Below are 25,877 nucleotides of genomic sequence, written 5' to 3'. Positions count from 1 at the left end.
TGTCTTTTTGGAGCCAGACGACAAAAAGGAGAAAATGCAGAAAAATTGCGGGAAAGGTGGTGACGCCTAAACACAAAATGTTTTACGTACTGTAACTTTTTAACCGTTAACACAATCATTCCAGTAGATTCTGAAGGAGAAAAGCGGCGTGCACGCCGATATTACGCCGCTTTTCTCCTTCAGAATCTACTGGAATGATTGTGTTAACGGTTAAAAACTTACAATAAATCAAAGAACATCAACAATGGAGCTCTGGAGTTAAACGGTTAGCAAGTTCTTGCTAATGCTAAATTTGTTTTTCATCATATTTTAATTTCTGTAAGTAATTCAAGTTATAAACTGACCAATCAGACGCCTCAATTAAAAGTAGGAGGAGCACCCACGTCCAACATTCAAAACTTTTTATTTTTTGGAAGGGGTGTGGCCTTCCAACAAGCTCAGTCCTGATTGGCCAGAGTGGTTGCCATAGAAACATTGACTCGTACGGATAACTGTGCTGACGTGGTCTGGCTCCAACATGGCGATGTTTATATTGCAACAAAAAACATTTTTAAACTATTTTCTATGGATAAATTGGATAAATGATATTGACTGCATGTCCACGTTTCTTTGATGATAACTTTGTATTTGCTTAATGCTTAAGACTTTTTTCTATTGTCGTTGGATCTCAGAAAAGCCCTTAGCAACAGCGGCTAGCGTCGTTAGCTCCTATCGTTTCACAGGAGATATTGCTTAGCAGTACATAGACATGAACAAATAGACTTATTCAGTAGACGTAGACATATTTTTGGCACAAATGGGACCCCATACAGCCCAACCTTAGCCAGATTATGCCTTCAGTGGCTCTAAGGTAAATTGAGTTTCTCGAGTCCCTGATTGGTCAAAGTTAAAATGCTTTAACTTAAACACGTCTTTGATGGCATTTTTTACATAGAGCCAGAAAACCGATTTAAAATTTGTGTGAAAGTCGAAGTTTTGAACGCTGAAGCCCAAAATGACACTTTCCACTGAGAGTGTCCCTTGAACGTGTGTTGGCGAGGCCGGTGTGAACGCAGCTTTACAGTTGATGCACGAGTGGAATACGGAGGAAGAACCTATGGAGAGACAAAAGTCTCACTCCCATTTGTGGGTAATTTAGGATTTGTGCGTGCGTATTCTTGATTTGTAACTCATTTAACACGTTTTGTGCATAAGTAAAAACATTACAAAATAAGAAAAAATACAATTTACACAAGCACAAAAACTAATTACACATGCAAATCTTTAAAAATTACCCACCAATCACCTCTTACGCACACACAAAACCTCAGTTACACACAGATCTGTCGTGAGATTTCTCGTCTCTCAAATTCGTCCGTGAGTGATGCGTTTAAATACTACTAGAATGCTCGGCATCAGTTTTCTTGTCAACCATTTTAAACTTTTTTTTAAACATTTGAAACTTAACATTTTCCCACTTAAAAAAAAACTAAATAAGTGTTTTTAAAACAGGTGCGTGAGGTTTTGAGTGAGCGTAAAAGGTGATTTGTGCGTAATCTTTGAAGATTTGCGTCTGTATTTAGTTTAAAGCTGTTGTAACTCTAACTTGTGCATGTGTAAATTGTATTTTGTATTTTTTTAATAGTTTTTGTACTTATGCACATATGACTTACAAATCAAGAAGTACAGAGTTATTCACGAATCAAGAAGTACTCATGCATAAAGTGATATTATTTCTCTCCATTAAAAGCTGTTTAGTTCGTCATCAAGTGTTGTCTAAAAATATCATGAAAATGTCTCAGTTTGCTTGATTTCCCTGAACTTGAGTTCCATTTTTGTCCACTCCTCCCTTCAGGGCCGCCTCCAGCTTTTTCCTGGCACTGGTGGTATGTGGTGATGGCCATCGCCGGCGCCGTGGCCATCGCCGCGCTCTTGGCTGTTTATGTGGCCAAACTGCGTCGCAAAGAGACGCGCTTCGGGTGCGTTAAAGGAGTGGAACTTTTGAAAGCGTTTTCTGCTTCCCGCCCTCATCTTCTGCTCCCCCCACACAGAGAGGCCTTCGAGCCCATGATGGAGAGCGGGGAGCTGGTGGTCAGGTACCGGGCTCGGCGCACCTACAGCCGCAGGACGACGGAGGCCACGCGTGAGTCCCTCCGCTTTTCCCAGACGTCTTAGCTGCAGCAGCAGCTTCCTGAGACAAGTCGGGGCGCGCAGCGTTCCTGGAAGGAATGCCGCCCCACAGGAAGCACAGCGTTCCCTCTCATCCCAGACTGGTAGATCGGGAAACAAAGCCAGCTCTGTCCTCCCCGCACAAATCACATCCCAAGTTTGTTTGGCTGATCAAAGCCAGAAACGGCGAGGAGTTTGTCCTCTGCCCACAGCTGGGATAACAGACCCAGAGTGTCCCGTCAGTCGGAGCAGCAGATCCTCCGACTAACGGAGATCAGTCGTGAGGCTGGAACTCTGCAGCCGGGAGACGAACAAAGAATGAAACTCCAACCAACTGTAGAGTAGAGAGCTGGTTCTATCCTATGGCAAGCCTGTAGGGTCAAAAATCTCCAGCATTTATGCAGCAAAAAGAGCATTTTGTTTTTGCATTTATTCCTCTTGGATGATTTATCCAAAACATTCTCTGTATACATTTATAAAATAGATGGATTAGTTTGAGAGCAATACTGAACACAACATGACAAAAGATGTCAAAACTCATCTTTAAAAAGGATTTAAAAACAACTTTACTGTATAAATGTAGGTTTTTATAATAAATATCACTTTTTTAATAGGAAGTGACGTAGAAAGTTTAATAATAGTCTTTAAGATTCTAATTAATAAACATAAAAGCTCAAACAACATATTAATATTTTATAGAATGCATAAATATAATATGTAAATAACCATTTATTAACAGTTTTTACCTTTTTGCAAATTCAGAAACAGTTTTAGAAGTGTTAGTTAGATAGAAGTTAGATCGTTTTTCTCGTGAAATATTAGTACCCGTAGGACGCCTGTAGGACGTCCACACAAACTACACTCTACTGTGTTGTCAGTGTTCTCTCCAACCCGTCGCCTGCAGCATGCCCGTAGAAAATAGATGCATTTTTGCTCCACGGGTTCATTGAACGTTCTACGATCTTTATATTTCAAGCAGACCCCCTACGTGCACAGACTTAACAACTTTTCAGTCATAGAATAGAATATGTTTATTGTTATTGTGACATGTTACACGCACAACAAAACCTCCAGAAGTGTCCTTCCAATCACATGTTCAGACGGCCCGTATCCACCCGTCGTGACTGAGGCTTAAAGCAGCTGAAGACTTTTGTACGGAATAAAAGGCAAAGAAACAAATAAAAACATGCTGCAGTCATTTTGATGAGCTAAACTCGATCGGTTTTTGGCCCTGTTGGCTTGCCATAGCCTGGATCCCCCTTGAACTGATTACAGACCACATGCAGACTTGTAAACACAGCTGGTTGCAGTGCTCATCCACGTGCACGAGTCTCAACTTGCTGAAACTGTTGAGAAGAAAAGAGAGCAAAAGAAACTGAAACGAGGAGATCATGTCGATTCTGACGAACTGATAAAAAACGAGCTGGAAATGAAAGGGGAGGGGGGAACGGATGATGGTTTTTCTGCAGCTCTGGGTCCTCCGGTTCATCACACGAGTCCAGACGTGTTCGGAACATTTTTGTTTAGCAGTCGGCGGGCTGGGGGGGCTGGAAGTTGTTGAAGGCTAAAAAAAATTAGAACAAAGATAAAAACATGAAGGAGATTCAGTTACATGTAAAATGATAACAGCAGCTGTAAAAGTAAGATAAAAAAAGAAAATATTGATAATTTTTTGAAGCTTCCATCAAAAGAAAAACGTTTTCTGATCTTTCAGCACGTTATCAAAATCTTATTGAGCAGGTGGTACAGTGTCCACCCTGAGACTAGAAGTTCAAATTCCCGGTTGGATCAAATACCTTTTAAAAAAGACCCAATGTTTCCTGAACGTTTAGCATTTAGGGCGGAGTCTGCAACCTTTGGTCCAGTTTTTTACTGACCAAAACAAGCAAGAGCTGCAAAGCCACTGTTTAGAAAAATACACTATGTTATCGTAGCCATTTATTTCTAAAAAATACATTTAAAATAATTATAATAATTGAATGAATTTAAGTTGTTTGCATAACAGTCTTTAACTTCTTCTCCACATAAGTTTCTATAAAATAAGATGCATCCAGTGTCAAATAAGAAAAACAAATATGGCGTTTTATATTTTTGGGCTTTGTTGCACTTTATCCATTTTCTCCTTTTTACTATCAAATATTAACAAATGTTTTTTGCTGAAAATGGCAACACAATTTACTTTAATTGCTTAAGGGATTCGCTGAAAATTCAAAAGCTATTTGAAAAATGTTAAATTTGCTTTAAAAGTTGTTGTAAAATTGCTTAAAAATCCCTAATACATGCCAATTTAGCATTGATATTTAGCATGTTGCTATAACGAGTTAGACTCCAAATTGGCCCAAAAAAAACCTTAGTAGATGGCAAATTAGCTATAAAAGCTAACTCGTTGCTTAAATACTAGCTAAATTCCAAAATAGCCTAAATTTCTCGGTAAACTAAATTAGTCAAAACGTTAGCCTGTTGCTAAAATAGAAGCTAAACTCTAAATTAGCCTATAAAACCAAAAACAAATTAGCCAAAAACATTAGCATGCTGCTAAAGTATTAGTTACACTCTAATAATTAGCATACAAACCTCAGTAGAGATCAAATTAGCCAAATTTGCTTGTTGCTTAAATTCTAGCTAAACTCCAAAATAACCTAAAATTCCTCAGTAAACTATATTACCTAAAAACGTTAGTCTGTTTCTTTGAAAGGAGCTAAACTCTAAATTAGCATATAAAACCTCAGTAGATAACAAATTAGCCAAAAGAGCTAGCTTGTTGCTTAAATATTAGCTAAACTCCAAAATAGCTAAAAATTCAACTAAATTAGTTAAAAACGTTAGCCTGTTGCTAAAAGCTAAAGTCTTAATTAGCCTAGAAAACATCGATAGATAACAAATTAGCTGAAAGACGTTAGCCTGCTGCTTAAATATTAGGTAAGCTCCAAATTTCAAATGGTTTTCTCTGCAGACGAGAAATCCTGCATGTAATGTGTGAGAAGTCATGGGACTTGAACCTGTGTCTCCAAGAAAGAAACATTTGCAGCTAAGTTCTAAACTGAGACCTGAAGGTTTCATCTAAAGGAAAATGAAAGCAGCAGAAAAAGTTGATGATTCCACGGTTGTGGTCAGAAGTTTGCTGGTCCGTCACATTCTGCCGTTCGTGTCGTCGTAGTTTTGGGTTTGTTTTCGTCAAAGCGTCTCCTGCCTCTCTGCAGTGAACAGTCTGGGCATCAGCGACGAGCTGAAGCAGAAGCTGCAGGACGTGATGGTGGACCGGCACAAGCTCACGCTGGGGAAGACTCTGGGCGAAGGTGAGGCCCCGTCCGCGCTCGCGCCGCGGTTTCTGGTAGCGCCGCGCTCACGCCACGACTTCCTGTTTCTGCAGGGGAGTTCGGCTCGGTCATGGAGGGGCTGCTCACTCAGGAGGACTCTGTTCTGAAGGTTGCTGTGAAGACCATGAAAAGTGAGTGGACGGCCAGAGCTCTCAGAGTTCCTCCACAATGAGGCCCTTTTTCTGGGGGGGGGGCACAGGCCACTCGAGGGCCGCCCCGCGGGTCAAAACCGGGCAAGCGCTGGTGGCAAAAATCTCAGCTTTTGATCAGAACGGCACAAAGAGGAAGCTTGTTGGAGAAACTGTGTCATTGTTTGAAGAGAGAGCAGAGTTTTTCCTGAAAACACTTCATTATAGAGCCACTGAGGAAAACGCTGTTCTAGACATTTTATTCATGATGGATCAAGAAAATGAAGCGTATATTTGCTTTTCTAAACATTTCTTTATTCAAATCGTTGTGAATCAGGAGCAGACAAAAAAATCAATTTAAAAAGATCATAGTAAAATAGAAAAAGAGTTAAGAGTCCCGCCTCCTAATCAGAAAGGAATTTCTAATGAACCACTCTGCAGAAACTATGTTTAACCACAACTAAAAGACAACAGGAAACGCTTAAAAAATAGATTGAAACTTTAACTTTGAGGCTGCATTCATAGCAAACCTGATTTGTTGCCACCGTCCAGACATTTTAAAAAGAAAAGAAAAAGGTCTCCTTAATGTATCTTTTCCTCCTCGGGTTAATATGAGACGGAGAGCCTTCAAGCTCAGCCATAGAGACACAGAAACACAGTGGAAGCAGCTGTCATACACAGCCCCTGTACTGGGAAAATCTTTGAATAACAATCACAACCCAAACATGGAGACATGATTACTGATGTTTTTGTAGAATTCTCCACAATAAATAAAACTGATCTCTCAAAGTTATGTCTTCATACTTTCTAATTGAGAAATCCACAGACATCATTCCTTGTAGCATCACCCTAAAAGTATTAGCTGGTAGCTCCTCCCACATGCAACCGCGGCGTTAAGAACACATGTTTTGACAGGTGATGAGTGACGAATTTCTGACATGAGAAAAGGGGGGAATTGCGTTGGGTGTTAATGCACCTTAACGTAGACAACTGGCGACTATTGATGATGTCATCAAGGGTTAATAACGTCTACATTTAAAGGCCTATTTGTCCATATCTCTCCGTTTGGAGGCATAATTCCATCCTTTAACCCCGAAGCTCCAGTTTTTGGTTATTTTGGAGCTTAGCTAATATTTCAGCAAGATGCTAGCTGGTTTGGCTAATTTAGCCTTTTTTTAAAGTTTTTTAGGCTGCTTTGGAGTTAGGCTAATATTTAAACGCTAGCTGTATTGGCTAACTTATGATTTTTTTCAGTTTTTTTAGTGAATTTTGGTGTTAAGCTAATATTTCAGCTACATGCTAGCTGTTTTTGACTAATTTAGGGATTTTAAAGGTTTTTTAGGCTATTTTGGAGTTTAGCTATTTTATTCAGCTACATGCTAGGTGTTTTGGTTAACCTACGTTTTTTTTTTGTTTTTTTAGGCTAATTTGGCATTTAGCTTATATTTTAGCTGGCTATCAGCTTCAGCGTTTTTAGCTATCAATTTCAGCATATACAACTATCAGCATTAGCATCTTTAGCAATCAAATTTAGCCTACAGCATTCACACTAGCCTTAGCTATATATCTAGTTTATAATTATGTTAAAAAGTTACAGTTTTAAAAATTTTGTTTTAGAGTGTTAAACAAATGTTTATCCTGTTCGGTCCGCGACCTAAAGTGTGTTTTGGATTTTTGCCCCTTTTGCGGTTGAGCTTAACAAGAGTCATGCGAATTTGTCGCGATAATTGCATTCAGTGTTAATACACCTGAACACCAGAGCTCCAGTGTTTATGTTCTCAGATGTTCTTGTAATGTTTTAACTGTTAACAGCGCCGCTTTTCTCCTTCAAAATCTGCTGGGATTACGTTGATCATGTGACACCTCAGGTATTGGTTTTTCTGTCTCACCTGTGAACGGTTTCTCTGCAGTTGCCATCTGCACTCGCTCAGAGATGGAGGACTTCTTGCGTGAAGCCGCCTGCATGAAGGAGTTCGATCACGGCAACGTCATGAGGCTGCTGGGTGAGAAGCCGCTCCGACTTCCTCTGATCATCCGGTGCTTCATGCTCATTATCACTCGTGCATAAGCTGCTCACACGCTTGTGCTTTTTGCAGGTGTGTGTCTGCAGACGGTGGAGAGCGAAGGCTACCCGTCTCCCGTGGTCATCCTGCCCTACATGAAGCACGGAGACCTGCACAGCTATCTGCTGTACTCCAGGCTGGGAGACTGTCCCGTGGTGAGACGTTCACTCCGATTTAACAGCCTCATAAATGTGGAGGGTCAGGAGTTCAGGCGTTTGTGTGTCAGCAGAACCAGATCCAAAGTGCAGCTCAGAAGTGAAGGGATTGTTAGATGCGTCTCCACCCGCGCCTTTTTTATTTTTTTGAAACAGCCCACACACTCTGAGATCAGAGGCGTTAGAGTTCACGATCTCACACCGGCAGTGATGGTGACGTGATGTTTGGCGTCCAGAAAGGGGGACGTTAGGAAACTCTAATCAAAGCAAGACTTGAACTATGGAGGAGGTTTAGAGAAAAACTGAGTGGAACGGGTCCCAAAGGGGGAGGAGCCAGTCAGAAAGAGGCCCTCTGGCGCCCCCTGCTGCCGACAGAAACTCAGTCTGCTTTGTCCTGCAGTACCTCCCGTCACAAATGCTGATCAAGTTCATGACCGACATCGCCCGAGGTATGGAGTACCTCAGCGGCAAGAACTTCATCCACAGAGACCTGGCTGCGCGGAACTGCATGTGAGGAAATCCCCACTTCCACTTTTCCGTCTCACTTCCTGTTTGTCCGTTCTGTTCTTGCCCAACGATCTTGACGCAACGCTAAAAGTGTCTCTGTGTGTCTCAGGCTGAACGAGAACATGAACGTTTGCGTGGCCGACTTCGGCCTCTCCAAGAAGATCTACAACGGCGATTACTACCGGCAGGGCCGGATCTCCAAGATGCCGGTGAAATGGATCGCCATCGAAAGCTTGGCGGATCGCGTCTACACCACCAAGAGCGACGTGGTTAGTTTCCAAAACTCAGAGGTTTGAAATCACAGGGGGATTATGGGAAATCAGATGGAGGCCTAGTCTGAGCTTAGACCAGGGGTCTGCAACATGAGGCTCCGGAGCCACAGTGTCTCTCTGGTCAAAGAAAAATAAAATAATAGTAATTTTTAAAAGTAAGGGTTGCCAACTTTTGTGTATTCTTCATGTACTTTTTCTACTGGATCACTAACCAAACATGTTTTATGTTTATGCTCCAGTAGCAACCTAAATTATAAGAAGAGAGAATGTCATTTTTGTCTTGTGTTGTCTAGGAATACATTTGCTTCACTTACGTGTTCCAGTTTGGGAAAGGAAGTCTTTTATTTTGAAAGAGCCATATGACGCTTCTATCAAAAGTAAAAAAACAACTTTGAGAAAATTCCCATTTATCTTAATATTTATGTATTTTATTCGCACCAGAAAAAAAATATAATTCATATTTATTATAAAAAATGAAAATGTAATGATGCAGAGTAGAGTCAAATGTTCCTAAAAGAGTAAAAAAAAGGCTTTGTGACATTATTAGGTTTTGATCAGTATCAAACAGAAACAAGTGGCTCTTTTACTGACAAAGGTTGCAGACTGAAGAGGCCACCAGCTCAGTGGCCCTGTGGTAGAGTGTCCGCCCCGGGACTGGAAGGTTCTGAGTCCAAATCCAGGCTGAGTCATACCAAAGACTAAAAAATGGGACCCAGTACCTTCCTGCTTGACATTCAACATTAAGGGGTTGGATTGGGGGTTAAACCACCAAATGGTTCCATCCCAAAGCTAAAAGTGGGCAGAAAAAGTGGACCTCAAGTGGGTTTGTCCTCAGTTTCTGTGGTGTCCACACCTGTTTGCCCACATAGACTTAAGTGGAGATTCAGTGGGTTAGCTTGCTAAGCTAGCCAGCTGCCCAGTGGACAGCGTAGCGTGCTAGCGAGCGCCACTGTAGCCTCTGTACAATCCTCTGTATCGAGGTAGTGAGCGCCCCTATTAATGCTAGCGAGCTCCTCTACAGGGTGCTAGCAAGCTCTGGTGTAGCGAGCAAGCAAACTCTTCTGTATTGAGCTAGCTAGCTCCGCCATAGTGAGCTAGCGAGCTCCGCTGTCCCAGAGGTGGCTGGATAGCATAGCTAGCTAACCCACTGAATCTCCACTATCCACTATCTTGAAAACCCGACATGTTAACTTAAATAAAACACACTCTGACTGCGTTCAACATGAGTCAGCAGATTCTGACGCTGAAAAAAGCAGCTTTTCATATCGACTTATCACGATGAAACATTTTACTAACATAAAATACTTTTCTCTGCTTCAGAATCCACTGGAATGATGTTAATCACAGAGACAGTTGAAGAATTACAACAATCCTCTGATGTCAAAGGGTTAAAACAGATGCAGTCCATCTGAGGGGCAAATCAGTTGTTCAATAAAATGTTCTTGTAAGTTCTGGATCACTAGTAGAAACATAAATATTTGTAACAATGGACAGAGCTGAGAATCTTTCTGTCGGGAAGAATCTGTGGAACGCGTCAACGCGGCCAACACCACAGCAGCAGATCCACTGATCCCAGCTACTGCAGCAGAGACCAGCAGCTGCTAATCCTGGACATGTTTCAGGAATGATGCGCAGGAAATTCCTCACATACTTCACCGCTACAAATCCCGGATGAGCCCCCAGCTAAGGGATCCAGAGAAGTTGTCCTCACCTGTTTGTGTCTCTCTGCCGCAGTGGTCATTCGGGGTCACCATGTGGGAGATCGCCACTCGAGGTCAGACGCCGTACCCTGGCGTGGAAAACAGCGAGATTTACGACTATCTGAGGCAGGGGAACCGCCTCAAGCAGCCGCCAGACTGTCTGGATTTGATGTAAGTGACGATCAAACTCCTAACTTTGCTTTTCCGGCTCCAGTGACGGCGTCAGGCCAAACATCTCTGCTTTACAACCGCTTCCTCACACGTTTTTCTGATTTACAAAACTTCTAGATCCGGGCTCTGCAACACTAAAAGAGACATTTGCTCCAGTTACAAACCAGAATCCAGTGAAGGCCAGAAAACCCCAAATGATTGTTTAAAAATATGCAGAATGTATGTTTTTCTTTGAAACGATTTAAGAAAAATAGCTTTTAAATATTACAATACACTGTTGAATTACAACATTGTATGTTTCTATATTTTTTTATCTCTTTTTGCAGAACACACAAGTTCCTTTCAAAATAAAATACACCTATTAAGGTCCTGCTGCTGCAGTAGATTAACTTCAAAATAAAATGCAAGATATTCAAACAAGATGTTTTTTATCATTATGATTTTGGTGCATCAATGTTCTCCTTTTACTGTCAAATCTAAACAACATTGAAGTAGAATCCAATTGTAAAATCCAAAGATTATAAATAAACTGAGCTTTTCAGTCTCATTTCTAATAGCTGTCAGGCACAAAATTCTGAATCATTTTTAAGTGTTTTAAACTTTAACCAATTTAGTGTGATTTACCAAAAATAAGACTTGTAGAGACTTTTATTTGAATAACTTTTTAATTAAAACACACGTTTAAAGTACATTCCTACAGAATTTCGATGACAATAAATTACACTTTTTGTTTTCATCTTGCCTTGTCGTTCAACCGCCGGAGTCAGCAGCTCCTGCTAACCAAAACTACCCAGAGAAAACAAATAAACAAAGCCCACAAAATAAGACTACCAAACCCAAACTAAAATAACTAAACCCAGCAGTGTAAGACTGCTGAGGACAAAGAGGGGAAAAGAGAAACAAAAAAATAAAAGAAAAATAAAATAGCAATTTTTTACTTATTTAGCATTTATTTAGTTTATATTAGTTAAATGTATAAATTGATGTCTGAGGTTCACATAGATGATAAACTCCGTAGGTTTTTACATCCTGTTGACCTGAAGACGTCTTGTTTGATCAACTCTACCTCCAGAATGAACAGATTTTATATTCAAAGCAAAACTTTGGTAAAATGTTTGATCTTTTATGAGTTAAAAGCGCATATTTTCTTATGCTCCACAACGTTGGTTACTAGCTGCCCAGAACTCCACTGAGATGATCCTGTTTGCCACAGAGCATCTTTTATTTTGAAAAGAAGCTATTTGAGCTTCTGTCAAACGTAAAAAAAAATCAGATTTGAGAGATGTTAGGTTCTTTTTATATTTTTGCTTTTGTTCTGTAATTAATATTAATGATTAAAAAGAAGAAGGTGATGAACGCAAATCCAAATTTCTTAAAGGTTCCCTAATGGTTCTTTTACTGTTGCCGATCCTTGTTCTGACTGATGACTGAATTTCTTGCAGATACTCGCTCATGTTCTCCTGCTGGCTGCTGAGCCCCAAGGACCGGCCCTCCTTCGAGGCGCTGCGCTGCGAGCTGGAAAAGGCGCTGGAGGACCTGCCGGATCCTCAGGACCCCGACGAGATTCTGTACGTCAACATGGACGAGTCCTCGGCCGAGCTGGGAGCCGTGGGGGGCCGTGACCCCCTTATGGGGCTGCCCCCCTTCTGCCTGAAGGCCCGCGACACGATGACCACGGTGGAGGTCCACCACCCCAACCGCTACGTCCTCTGCCCCCAGCACGAGACCAACCGGGCCCTCTCGGACTCCCTGGACAGCCTGGACATGCCGGTGTCATCGTCCACGGCCACGCTGCCCCTGCAGCCGTCCCGAAACGCCACGCCCCCCCTGACCCCGGACCCCCCCTTTGACCTGCTGGAGGACAGAGACGGGAAGATGCCCTGGCAGTAATGGACCTGCTCTGAACTGCCACAACCTATCACTGCCAAAGAGCGCCGTGCCAGTGGGAGAGCGGCGCCCACCCCCCCACAGGCTGGGGACGTGCCCCCCCCAACGGTTTAAACACGATGCTTTTCACACAGGAGAAGGACCTCACTCTCCTCTGTCAGTCTGAACTTTGGTACGACAAAGCGGCCACGCCCACAAAAACACAACAAACCTCTGTGGACCCACTGAGCATGCTCAGATGGAAACCCCGCCCCCTGAGGGACAGCAGCAGCCGTTCAGATTGAATCCTGAAGTTAGTCTAGAGAAAAATACTAATTTTTTTCATTTTTTTAAACCATAAACGTCATTTTCTAAATAGTAAACTAACCAATTAAATCTCAGACTTCAGTGGGAGGAGCCTCTACTCTTTCTGTTAGAACATTTCCCATGTTTGACCTTCCAAACGAGGATTTCAAACTTCCAAATCCACCCGGGTTTCATTGCTAAGTTCTCCAACCGATCCATCAAACTCAGGAAGCTCTGGATCTCCAGGGGCTGCGGTTCTGCTGAGGCGGACCGGCCCAAACCGGTTCTGGTCCGGGCGGTTGGACTGTGGGAAGGACACGGGACGGGACCTTCCTCTTTGTTTTTGACTCAAGCACAGTGTTGTTACACCTTTTTAATGAGGATTTTCTTTTTGATATTTTCTACAACTTTGCACTAATGTTTTTGTACCTGTGTATGTTTAGACTTTTGGATCTTTTTTTTGTGTGTTTTAAAGGATTTTTTTGTTCCGCTGAAGCCCTCCTCCAAACTTTTCCTTAAGCCAGAGAACAAAAAAAAAAAAAAGAAAACGGTTTCTGTGAAAGACCAAACCTCCAAACCTCCAACCCTGGGAACCATGAGGGTCCAGCGTCTCCTGAGCTGAGCGCCGTCTAACTGAGTTTACGTGTTAGTGAACAGCAGGGGGCGATCATCCTCCACATCCGAGTCCACACTTTGCATATAAGCACTTATTTTTGTGTAGAGAGAAACTGTACGAGTCCTTTAGTTTGTTTTTGAGTCATCCAAACAAATACCTGCACATATTTTTGGGAAAAATGTTTTATATTGAGGCGCTGTTTTTGTTTGTTTGTTTGTTTGTTTGTGTTCTCTGAGCACAAAACCATCAATCATGATGTTCAAACCATCGACTGTACATGAGAACTGGAGTGAGGTTGGGTCTGAATTCCTTCACTGCTACTTAGAGAACTGTATAGTATGTTTGCTAATTTGTAGTGCTTTCAGAATCTAAAATTCCCAGAAGTCTTTGCAAAAAACAATGCATCAAACTGGCCACTCCTGACCACAATGCATTGAACGATTTTCCAACATTTTTGATAAACCATCTAAGTTTTTATCATCAGAACACAGTGGATGCATAAATAGTCTTTGAATAACGGTCAAATTAATTACTTTGGAAAATTGGTGATGTCATTTTTGTTTTTAAAAAAAAGAAGTAGTGATCATTGAGTGTCTGGTTCCAACCAAATGAAGTCAGTTTAGTTGCTATTTTTTTGGAGCCAGACGTCTTTGTTTCTATGGCAACCACTCTAACCAATCAGAAGTAAGGTTGTTGGAGGGCCACACACTCCCACTTCTTGAAACCGGGCTACACAAAATCTTTCAATCACTTTGAACGTTTGAAAATGGGGGCCACTAAGCTCCCCCTACTTTTAATTGAGGCATCTGATTGGTCGGTTTATAACTTGAACTACAGAAAAAATATGAAATCGGTGATGTAATATTTGATTAAAGTCATTAAGTCTCTGGTTTCAACCACATGAGGTAAATTTTGTCGCCATTAAAGACGTCATTGTTTCTATGGCAACAATTCTAATGAATCAGGAGTGAGCTTGTTGGAAGGCCACACCCCCACCACTTAAAAACGGTACATGAAATAAAACGTTTTGAATATTGGACATGGGGGCCAGCAGACTCCGCCTACTTTTACTGAGGCATCTGATTGGTCGGTTTATAACTTGAACTACAGAAAAAAAATAAAAAGATGAAGAATCCTTTAACACTGGAGCTAAAGTGTTAATGTTTTTTTGATTTACTGTAATTTTTCAAATTAGCATTAGCAAGAACATGCTAGCTTCTTTGATTTACTGGAACTGTTCAACCGTTAACACGATAATTCCAGTAGAATCTACTGGAATTATCGTGTTAATGGCTTAAAGTTACAGGTGTTAAAGGGTTCAACAAAGGTACTAGAGTAAAAATGTTTTTTCTGACCATTAGAACGACTAAGTAAGTCTACGTGTTTTTGGCTTCTTGGAGCCAGCAGGTACTTTGTGTTTGGAACGCCGCTCAGTCCAGTTCTCGTATACAGTCGATGGTTTTCGTACATTTAAAGTTTATTTTTGGTGCTGTTTTCATCAGAACCGCCATCAGAGAGCCAGTATTTTGTAGTCAAAACACGCGTGGAATGTTTCACCTGTTACATATGTTTTGTACTTGGAGAAGATTGTACAGTTTTTGTGTCTCTGTGACCGTTTGCGAACCTTTCTACAGTATTTTGCAATAGAAATAAACGAGATCACTCGAGGACGTCAGTTTTTATTTGGGTCGTCATGGAGGTTGACGATGTGACAGAGAAGACCTGTGTCCTAGAAGTGGACGTAGTAGATCTGCACGTCGCCGCGGATCTCCAGAGTGTCGATCTCGTGGAAGGACGTCCGGTGAGAGAAGTCGAACACGTGCTCTCCGTTCACAAACACCTTGAACTTCTGGTTTCCGCAGCGGATGGACATCTGCCGGCAAGAGGGAGGATTCACAGATCGGACGCTTCCTGTTCACCAGAACTCACCTGCGCGGCGCTCGCACGTACGTCAAAGAACTGCCCCTCCCTGAAGGGGTTGGTGCTGAGCTGGCGCTCCTCTTTGCCCCAGTCGCCTCCAATCAAGCTGTTGCGAACCACCTCCCCCTTCCTCAGCCGGGGGTTCAGGTGGAGGATCATGTTTCCAGACCTGCTCGCCACAAAGTTGATGGCAAACCTGCGGCGACAGCTGAGCGTTAGAGCTGCTGTAAGGCGGCTCTCGAGCAGGAGGCGGACACTCTCGCACCTGTCCGCTCCGAACGGCACCTGGCCTCGGATGATGAAGGTCTTCTTAGGGTGCATTCCTCCAGGGATGATGGTGGAGAAAGGAACAACCTGAAAGCAGCAGAGCCACAGGTGAGTCCAAGTGGTAGAGTGTCCGCCCTGAGGCTGGAAGGTCGTGAGTTCAAATCCATGACTAAGCCATACCAAAGACTAGCGCGACCCTGAAAGGGTTTGGATTGGAGGATTAAACCACCAAGTGTTCCCAAAGGATGGGTTCAACAAAATTCACAGCTATGGGTGTGACAGTTAATGTATGGAGCTACTTTAGGGCCATACATGTTTGAAACCCAAATAAAAAAATGTGAAAAAATATTGGTGTTGGGCCAAAAAATGTAAAATGTCCAAAACTTTTTGTTATTCTAAAAAAAACGTAAGAGTCTGTTTAGTCTGGACTATCATAGTCTGAAGTTGTCCCAGGACAGGTGTAAAAATCAGTTTTAAACCACATGTCCATAACTTTCATTTTCTGATCTTAATTATCACAGTTTTAGGAGTCAGTGAACGCACCAGGACTGAAGTTACCTCCCTCATCGATTTTGATTGGTCCTTCTTGTTAGCCCCGCCCCAACGTGCCACAACGGGGCCAAAAGTTTGGAAATGGAAATTTTGAGTTTTTAAAACTAAAAAACAGAACATTTGAAGCTGAAAACAACTAAGTTTTCTTTAGAATTGGGACATTGTACATTTTTTTGGGCCAAACACCAATTTTTATTTCCTTTCAAATATTTATGGCCCCAAACTAGCTCCATATCAAAGAGACTTTAACTGTAAACTTCACTGAAAAGGTTGAACGATGTTTGGAACAGAAACTACTGTCCTGGTTTGAAGTTGGAGGACTGGAAGAGCCACAAAGTTATCCGTTCAAACTAAACAGACGTTGTTTGTTGTTCATTTTGGTCTTCTTCCTCTAATCCAGGAGTCTGGACCCTTTCATGCAAAAAGATTCCAGATTCTTGTGGACTAAAATCTAACGGAAAGTCCCCACCTTAAAGTTGGAGAAATACAATTTACTTATGTTTCTGTGGCCCTTCATTTATAACATTAAGTTTTAAAATAATCTCTACAATTAATTTTTTCTTTACTAAATGACCTTCTTTTACTTTTAAAAGCAGCTCATACAAGTTCCTTTCAAAATAAAATGTGTTCGATAAGATCCTCCAGCAGATTTACTGGAACTGAAAAATGCAAAAAATGTCTTTTCTATCATTGTGACTTTGCCGTTCCTTCATCTTTTTTCTCCTTTTACTATTGAATATAAACACAACAACATTGATGTACAATACAAATATTTTTTTAAACTAAATTCAATAAAATTCTAATAATTCTAATAATTTGCCCTGAAAGCAGATTCAATCTTTTACCATCATTTTGCTCAGTTTTGTTGAAAATCTAAACATGAATAACAAAATGTAATGAATTAATTAAAGTAAATGAACCAATACTAAAAAAACATTATTTTTCTTTAATTGTTTGCATTTTTCTTAAAGCCAAAGAGCCCCGATGAAGAGGAAGAAGATGGCGGCTCCAGAGGCTCAGGGACCTCTGACCTACGGGGCGTCACAGCAAATCCTCCTGAGATTCTGCAGTTTTCCAAACAAACCCTCAGATATTAGACTACGATCACATGGCATGGTGACCTAAATGAAAGTTTTTCAGCAAAATGTGTAATTGGTCACATTTTCCAGCTTTGTGCGCGGCCGCAGAAGTTTTAAGAAAAAGTTGATATTTTACAGAAATCTGACAGTTTCTTAGCATCGGTCGGTGGTGCCGGGGCACATTGGGAGGTTGCATGATGGAAGTCCAGTGACAGGTGAGTGGCAGGAGGGCAGCAGCCTGATAACTGACTGATATGAGGGTCTCCAAAGTCTCAAAATCATCTAATGATTGGCGGATTTCAGACTGCCACCCTCCAGCCACTGATTGTCAGAGCGTGGAATTTCAATGTCGGCGATCACCAGATTGAAATCTGGTGATCCCGGCTACCGGGGGTCCAAATGGGGAGACTCCAAAAAACTCCTCATGGTGTTGATAGCACCACTGCGTCTCCCACACCAGCATGTTGTCGAATTGCTTGTAAAGCTGAGAAAAACACGAAGACGGCAGACCGCTGTGCTCTCTTTGGAGGCTTGTGTACTCAAACTCTGAGTCTGAATGACCGGCCCTGCAGAACGGCCCGCATTTTATATACGCCCGGGTTACTGGGCGGCTGCCTCTTGATATTTACACATCATACATAGCTGCAGCCGGCCAGCGATCCAGCTGTTACCACCCAGCTGTTGCTCGATTACCACCATCTACATTTATAACCACTACAACAATCTAAAAAAAATTGGGACACGGCTTGAAATCTCGAAGATTCTGCTGATGCCTCAACATCCTGTGGTAGCAGTTGGATTTGTGACCGTAGCACCACCAGGACAAACAGAAACCATGGAAAGCGCCCCCATGTGGTGGCAGTAACTCACAGCACCAGGTGGTTCCCCTTAAAGGACTAACCAGGACTAACCAGGACTAACCAGAGTAACCAGGACTAACCGGACTAACCAGGACTAACCAGGACTAACCGAACTAACCAGGACTAACCCCGCTGAGCTGCTGCGATCAGCTGCATCCTGGAACACTCGGCTGTTTACAGTTGTGAATCTATTCTTTTGCTCCTACATCTGTGTTGGTCTTGAAAAGGATTTTTCTTCAGGAGAAATTACTTAAACAAAATTTTCATAGATTCCTGACGTGCTTTTATCAGCTGGAGTTCTTCAGAACAGCCAGCAGAGGGCAGCAGATTAAAGACCCGTTCCAATGAAAATCATACTTTAAACATGTTCTTACAGCATTTTTCTAATCATGGAGGACATGTGTAAAGAAAAGTAAGTTCAAACTTCTATTTCTGAGTATTTCTAAATTAAAATTAGGATGGATCAGAAGCAGACGAAAAGATGCCATCTGAAAAAAATCGTATTTGTATTGTATTTGTTACATAGAAAATATGCTGGGAGGACCACAAGGTCCAATAGCCCCGCCCACAACTCAGGGGGCATTTCTGCAGAAACTTTTTTTTTTAATTTGGCCTAAAAAAAACAGCATCATCATAATTAAATGACCACTGGGAACGCTGTAAACACAGATCAAAAAGATGATCGGAGTGGGACTTTAATGGTGAAGCACCAACATTTCACCTCATCCATGTGATTGTGGTCACTAAAAATGGAATGTGTAGGTATTTAGACATATTGATTCTAAAGTTTGCTAAAATCCTGTCACTTACTGGGTTGTGAATCGGCTGTCCGCCCAAACCCTGAACACAGAAACACAACATGAGTTCAGCAGGAGAGCATCAGCAGGATGACGTCATACTGATCTGTGCTCCTACCGGCAGATTGGATCCTGGAAAACCTCCGGGCTAAGAAAAAATAAAACATCAGTCATGAAAATGAATATTATTTCAACCATAAAACATTTTTGTGAGATAATGTCTCACCCCCTTTCCGCCCACGCAGCCTCCTGGATATCCTCCCTGAGAAACACAACATTTCACTTGTTTCTGTGATTTCATCCGTAAGATGATAAACACTGATTGAAAGAGTCTGGGTCACCCCGCCACTATTTTGAATTAACAATTATTCTGCTGTTTTTAGAAACAATAAATGTTTTCTCACCCCTGAACCTCCTGCTTGTCCTCCTGGATATCCACCCTAAGAAACACATTTCAGACAAATTTAAATTTAAATTCATTTTTGTGAGATTCTAAATAGTAAATAGTAGAAGAGTTCGTTCACCCCCATGGAACCTCCAGGGTACCCTCCCTGCTTCAAAAAGAGAGAAGTGTCAATCAAAAGTCTGATTTGAGCTCAGATTGATCCAGAGACTGGAACACTTACTCCCATTCCTCCAGGATATCCTCCCTGCACATCAAATACAAAGATTCAGCTTCTATCGTTCATCTGCTACATCACATACATGAAGAACGTACCCCCATTCCACATCCTGGACTTCCTCCTGCTGTTCCTCCCTGAGAAGACAAGAAACAACTGTGTTCACACTGGGATCAGAAACGTGCCTTCACGCCGCCACTTCTAATGAAAAGTCTGTTTCATTGGTGTTTTGGGCGTTCAAACTCTGGTGTTCACGCGCCTCTGTGCACATTTTTAAGTCACTATTTGTGATCTACGTGCAAATAATACGTCCATTGAACACACATTGAAAGTTAAACCAGTTGAAGTTTGACCAATCAGGGACTCAGATTTGGTAGTGATGTAAGGAAGAGATAATAATTGTGGTTTATGTCAGGATGGAATTCTATGACAGCAGGTCTTTCATACGTGGAGCTGTGTGATACAGTGTGAGGTTCCACTCGCAAACCTCTGGATGTTCATTGATGAGGAAGTAAGTAAATAAAAAAATATAAATATAAATAGTATATAAAATATAAAAGTCAAAGTATAAAATTGTAACAAAATATAAAAGTCAAAGTATAAAAGTGTAACACAATATAAAAGTCAAAGTGTAAAAGTATAACATAAGATAAAAGTGTAACAAAATATAAAAGTCAAAGTGTAAAAGTATAACATAAGACAAAAGTCAAAGTATAAAAGTGTAACAAAATATAAAAGTCAAAGTATAAAAGTATAACATAAGACAAAAGTCAAAGTATAAAAGTATAACATAAGATAAAAGTGTAACAAAATATAAAAGTCAAAGTATAAAAGTGTACCAAAATATAAAATTGTAACAAAATGTAAAAGTCAAAGTATAAAAGTATGACAAAAGACAAAAGTCAAAGTGTAAAAGTGTAACACAATATAAAAGTCAAAGTATTAAAGTGTAACATAAGATAAAAGTGTAACAAAATATAAAAGTCAAAGTATAAAAGTGTAACATAAGATAAAAGTGTAACAAAATATAAAAGTCAAAGTATAAAAGTGTAACATAAGATAAAAGTGTAACAAAATGTAAAAGTCAAAGTATAAAAGTGTAACACAATATAAAAGTCAAAGTATAAAAGTATAACATAAGACAAAAGTCAAAGTATAAAAGTGTAACAAAATATAAAAGTCAAAGTATAAAAGTGTAACACAATATAAAAGTCAAAGTGCAAAAGTGTAACAAAATATAAAAGTCAAAGTATAAAAGTGTAACAAAATATAAAATTGTAACAAAATATAAAAGTCAAAGTATAAAAGTGTAACACAATATAAAAGTCAAAGTGTAAAAGTGTACCAAAATATAAAATTGTAACAAAATATAAAAGTCAAAGTATAAAAGTGTAACACAATATAAAAGTCAAAGTATAAAAGTATAACATAAGACAAAAGTCAAAGTATAAAAGTGTAACAAAATATAAAAGTCAAAGGATAAAAGTGTAACATAAAAAAAACTAATTCAGTACAAAAACCCTTCAAGCATAGTAGTAACAATGTAGTCACAGTTTATTAGTGTAATAATAACAATATAATAGAACTATGAAAAAGGCTTTGAATAAGATTCACCAGATTTGCACCGATTCAACATTCAAACGGTCTACAGCAGTCGTGTCAAACTCAAGTCCTCGAGGGCCGAGGTCCTGCTGGTTTTCCAGAAACTCCGCCTTAACTGTTGCTGATTACCTGGATCAGGTGTGTTTAGCCAATAAGAAGCTTCGATGGCAGCTTGGTTGGGAAACGTGTAGGACAGCGGCCCTCCAGGGCTGGAGTCCAACACCTGTGGTCTACAGTCTTCCCACTGTGATTAGGTGTGGTAGTATCAGATAATGGCAATCCAGTATGAACACTGTATACTACAAGCTACGTACACATGCGTACTGTGTTCATAGCATGAGGCTCAAACACCTTTACTGGAGTTGACTTGTACAGGTGCTGGAGGGTCGTAGAGAAGATCTAACAGATCTCAAAGAGAGCGCTGATCCCCTACGGCCACCTATAGAATGTCATGAAACTGGAACGCACCATTCTAAGTGTATCGGGAAGTGTTGTAAGGATAATAGAAGTTAACTCATGAGGTATGAGTGATGCTGTCATACAGCCACCTTATGCCCCGCTATACTCGTTAGTAAGGTGTGAGGACTACTACAGACCATGTGTGAATGCCGTATAAAGGTGTGCACGTAAGACACCACCAGGATATTCACGGAAACAAAGTTATCCTCCAATATCGTCCTCTCGAAAAGTCAGGCTGCACATGTGAAACATTTCATCTCTCTGTGTAATGTTTCTAGATGACAAGATAAGTCTAGACACCATAACTCAACTTTAAGACCTGATGAATGAGAATCTTCTGGTCATGCTATCGTTAGCACATCAGCTAAACATGAAGCAGTCGGCTGTGGACTCACCCCGATAACGATGATGCTCTGGATGGAAACGTCTCCTTCTACCTGTATAGCACGGACCTGCTGCACAGGTAGACGGTGTTTGAAAGTGTGAAACTCTTTCCCGTTGACTTTAACCTGGAACAGGACATGTTGAACGTGAGAAGAGGGGTTGAACGTCCATAAACCTGCTGCAGTGTGAGCCGTCTGACCTCGTAACCCTCTGCGCTGATCCCGATGAGCGTCTCGAAGGCGTGGCCCTCGGTGAAGGGCATCCTGCGGATCTTCTCTTCCGACTCCCAGGACCCGTCCTTGAAGGCGTTGAAGACCACTTTGTCCCAGCCGTCAAAGCGGGGGTTGAAGTGCAGGGCGATGTCGCCCGACTCGGACTCGCTGCACCGCAGGTTGATGTGGAACCTGGCCACGCCCAGATAAGATAGGAGATGAAAGACAAGTGCAGGTGGAGCCAGGAGCACAAAGGAGGAGAATTCTGCTGCAGTGCTTTCATGTGTTTGAACATCCAGATAGGACTGTTTTCAGAAGGGGTGGAGAAGCCTGTGATACGGAAGTGTCCAAACAGAGAGACCCACCCAGAGAGATTACTGAAGGTGTTCCTGCAGCTTTAGGGAGGCAAAAAGGCCCCGAACAGAAATCTGGTCATGAGTCACGGAGAACTCCAGTTTGACTATAGAATGGACCTAATGTTGAGAAACTGAGATGTTTGCGTCTGCAGACCTGGAGATGTCCTTAGGAATGGAGCCCAGGATGGAGATGGACATCCCTTCTCTCAGGCCTCCACGGATCGGTCCGAGATACGGAATTCTCTGATGTGAAACACCAGAGACAGTCGGTCATGAAGGTTTGTCTGACATGATCATGATGAGTCAGAAGGTGTAGAACACGTGTCAAAGTCAAGGCCCGGGGGCCGGATCCGGCCCTTCGGCTAATTCTGTCCGGCCCTCCAGTTCATTTTATTTTTTTTTTGTTATTATTGGCCCGAAGTTATCTATCATTTCTAAATTTTAGAATTTTGACAAAATATATTTTTATGGAGAGTAAAATATTGAAAGTTATTTAAGGTTTAAGTTTATTTATTCTGGAATAATATTCCTGCCTTTTTATTATTCATAAATATGTTAAAAGGTTTAAAAGTTTTAAAAATTGGCATTCTGCTAGTTTTTTGGACTATTTTGGCATTTACTAAGATTTTTTTAGGTTGTTTTGGAGTTTAGCTAATATTTACTTGCTAGTTGTTTTGGCTCATTAAGGCTTTCTTTCAATTTTTTAAGATATTTTGAAGTTTAGCTATTTTTTTCAGCTGTTTTAGCTAACCTACGTTTTTATTTTAGTTTTTTAGGCTAATTTGGCATTTAGCTAATATTTCTGCTGGTGGACGAGCCCAAATGGCTCTTTTACTGTTAAAGGTTGCCGACCCCCGACTTAAACTATATGTCTGGATAGCTCCATTATTGTTCACCACTTTTTTGCTACGCTAATGTTAGCTTGGGCTTGTGAGGACGTGTAAGCTAAAACAAAAAGATGATGGGATAACAACATAGGGTCCTGCCCACAACCCAGAGGATAATTTCTGATGAACACAATTTTTTTAAAATGTTGGCTAAGAACTGAATAATCTTAACTAACAGACCACTGATAATACTTTTACCATAGATAATTGGAGTAAGACTTTAGAAAACACTTGTAACCCTATGTAACCATTCGTATCACATTTGATACATCAGATACAGATATACATATTTATAAAGACCCATATCTCATTAGCATGATCAAGACTTTCCTTAAAAACAAATTGTACATAACACTGTTCATGCTTTCTTCCCTGCAGTTCATCATCATTCCACTAGGGGTAGTAGAATGGCTTTTCGTGCTCATTTCAAAATGGCTGCTTCAATTATATAAAAAATAAAAATAAAAGCCAGTAAAAGTTTGGCTAATTTTCATAACTTTATGGTGAGAATAATTAATCTATTGTTATTTGTTTTAATATGACTATTTGGTGTTTTGAAAGAATGTAAAATTTGTTGATACTTCTTTATAATCCAGTTGTTAAAAATATGTGGATCAAATTTGAGACATTGGGTAAATAAGGAGCTTTTTTTCTGAACACTCATGTCAATATTTCTTAAAGTGACATAATTGTGGGCAGAAACACAAATGAATCATGATTGATACAATATATATCTCATAAAAACTGATTTAGGAAGATTTTTTTATTAATTTTATCAAAGGGTTTAAAAAATATTCTTACTCCCAAAGTTAAAATTTATCATCAATTCTTTGACAAAGTGGGCTTTAAGGGGTCAATCCTCTTTCTAAAATACAGTAAAAATCAAACATTTTAACTTTTTAAAGCACACTAATGTTAAAGTTGATGAGTACTTTTAAATAAATATGTTTATCTTGAGAGAACTGTAAGCTTAATTCATAAAAAGTTCTCTTTCAGGAAGAAAATCTTCATTTAAAGTTAAGTTTGAGCTGAAATGTCCAGAAGCCCCGCCCCCCAACCATTTCTCATCCACAGTTTATCTTTATTTTTTGTCTTTACTGACCTAATCCAAGTGTTTCACTCCAAAATAAGCTTCAAACATGATAGAAGTCCTGATATCTGATGTTAAAAATGACATAAATGTTCATTCTCCAGTCCTACTCACAGGGTTGTAGACGGGCTGGTAACCTGGAGGAGGAACGAACGTCATGGCGGTTCGCAGCAGGACGGTGAGGATGACAGGAAACGAGGTTTGCTCAGCAGCAGACGGATTCCTGCCTCCTTTTATACCCACGTTAGAGGAGAACTCACCTCTGCATGAATCAGCCAGAGGACACAGAGGTGTGGCTGCTCTGTTAGCCATTGGCAGAGATTTCCTTTCATCAGAAAAGTGCAGCGCGACAGATCGCTGGTCATCCATCACATGAACAAACAGGAAACTGACAGATAAATGTGACTTATTGTAGATCCTGGAATAACAAACACGAGTAAATGTCTCAGATGTGATCAAACAGTCACAGGAGGTCAGGAGTTCATTCTGGCTTTGACCAGAACGGTTTCATCATCTTCTGCAGACGTTTCTAGAGCTAAACGAGGATTCAAAGCCCAGAAAACACAGAATACGAGTCATTTCAAGTCACTTTGTTGGAGTGAAGCTCTCGAAAGAGAAGAAAGAACTCCAACAACTGATAGAGATAACTTCAACCAGGAAGAAACAAACTTAAAAAGTATGATCCATCAGCTAAAAGAGAGGAAAGTTTCATGTGGAATGATCATTTATGCAGATGTGAACAACTGGAAGAAGAAAGATGATCTCAAATTTAGCTTCAGCATCAGAGGGTCAGATTTGGTGAGGTGGAAGCGTGAGACGTTCTACCACTCAGGCTGACATGTCAGTAACATTTCATGAAATTAACATATTGTTGCAATGACATATTTTTCTTTTCTTTCCATAAAATAAAAGTACGGTGGCCCTGAAGTGCAAATCACACCAACAAATCATTCACTGGAAGAACATATAAAACTTCTAAAAAAACAAAGCAAATAATTAAAAAACAACTTTACTATAGAAATCGGAGCAAAATTCCAGAAACCAAAACACATTTCCAAAAAACATGTCAGAGAACAAAAGTAATTTCCAGAAATCAGAATGAAATGTTTAAACAAACAGATTAAGAAACCATAAAAAGTACTAATTACCATGGGATAAATTATTTCAGTTTTTTTCACCAAAACTGCATACTAATAAAGTTTTATTATCCGTACGGAGCATATCCAGCATTCCTTCATCCCAAATTTTGGTTGAAATGATGAACAAACCTAATTCAGTCAGTAGTTTATCCCGTAGGCTCCACCTGGTCCAGTTTCTTATTGTGCTTCATTTTTTTAACATTTAATTTTATTGATTTTTTGTTGGTTTTAGTTTTGATACTTTTTTTCTGATTTCTAAAATGAAAGATTATTTTTTTTATTATTTGTTTAGCTTTTTTAATGATTGCTGAGATTGTAAAAATGCTTTTGCGTTGAATGATTGAGGGCCACCGTACATCTACAAATGTTTTCGCTAGAATCACGGTCAGTTCCTCCATTTTTTG

At 40.5% G+C, this 25,877-nt stretch overlaps 2 protein-coding genes across 4 annotated transcripts in view; one reads left to right on the top strand and one right to left on the bottom strand.

Annotated features, from left to right (window-relative positions):
- Positions 1–14,368, top strand: part of LOC112149720 (tyrosine-protein kinase receptor UFO) — a 35,936-nt gene extending 21,568 nt beyond the window's left edge. The window contains exons 11-20 of the mRNA XM_024277607.2: positions 1,835–1,958; positions 2,031–2,122; positions 5,349–5,444; positions 5,519–5,596; positions 7,504–7,596; positions 7,690–7,811; positions 8,212–8,321; positions 8,428–8,587; positions 10,325–10,461; positions 11,904–14,368. Of these exons, the coding sequence (XP_024133375.1) occupies positions 1,835–1,958; positions 2,031–2,122; positions 5,349–5,444; positions 5,519–5,596; positions 7,504–7,596; positions 7,690–7,811; positions 8,212–8,321; positions 8,428–8,587; positions 10,325–10,461; positions 11,904–12,351 (1,460 nt within the window). The 3' untranslated portion in view covers positions 12,352–14,368. The remainder of the gene's footprint in view (positions 1–1,834; positions 1,959–2,030; positions 2,123–5,348; positions 5,445–5,518; positions 5,597–7,503; positions 7,597–7,689; positions 7,812–8,211; positions 8,322–8,427; positions 8,588–10,324; positions 10,462–11,903) is intronic.
- LOC112149756 (galectin-4) lies at positions 10,505–24,921 on the bottom strand. Of its 3 annotated transcripts, XM_024277670.2 has the most exons (15): positions 24,449–24,921; positions 22,512–22,600; positions 21,989–22,193; positions 21,801–21,914; positions 19,443–19,481; positions 19,351–19,374; positions 19,249–19,278; positions 19,129–19,164; positions 18,951–18,986; positions 18,843–18,872; positions 18,738–18,767; positions 15,435–15,523; positions 15,200–15,365; positions 14,972–15,122; positions 10,505–10,595 (listed from the first exon to the last, which is right to left on the bottom strand). In XM_024277670.2, exons 1-14 carry the CDS (start codon positions 24,701–24,703, stop codon positions 14,979–14,981), a joined length of 1,287 nt encoding a protein of 428 aa, XP_024133438.2. In that variant the 5' UTR covers positions 24,704–24,921; the 3' UTR covers positions 10,505–10,595; positions 14,972–14,978. The 3 variants fall into 3 exon arrangements, with proteins under 3 accessions (XP_024133438.2, XP_024133436.2, XP_024133439.2); XM_024277668.2 differs by lacking the exon at positions 10,505–10,595 and having other exon boundaries at positions 14,913–15,122; positions 24,449–24,920; XM_024277671.2 differs by lacking the exon at positions 10,505–10,595 and having other exon boundaries at positions 14,913–15,122; positions 19,249–19,275; positions 24,449–24,920.
- Between the last annotated feature and the right edge of the window lie 956 nt (positions 24,922–25,877).

The sequence above is a fragment of the Oryzias melastigma genome, linkage group LG13 (genome assembly GCF_002922805.2).
Source record: "Oryzias melastigma strain HK-1 linkage group LG13, ASM292280v2, whole genome shotgun sequence".
Lineage (NCBI taxonomy): Eukaryota > Metazoa > Chordata > Actinopteri > Beloniformes > Adrianichthyidae > Oryzias > Oryzias melastigma.
Note: the sequence above shows the minus strand (reverse complement) of the source record. Positions and strands in the feature narration are given on the sequence as shown.

Excerpts from the sequence above, each read along its gene's own strand:
- LOC112149756 (XM_024277670.2), bottom strand. The coding sequence starts at position 24,703 with ATGGATGACCAGCGATCTGTCGCGCTGCACTTTTCTGATGAAAGGAAA. Across the intron at positions 19,165-19,248 it reads ACCCTGGAGGTTCCATGGGG|GGTGGATATCCAGGAGGACA; the intron begins GTGAACGAACTC and ends TGTGTTTCTTAG. Across the intron at positions 18,873-18,950 it reads GCTGCGTGGGCGGAAAGGGG|CCCGGAGGTTTTCCAGGATC; the intron begins GTGAGACATTAT and ends ATTTTTTCTTAG.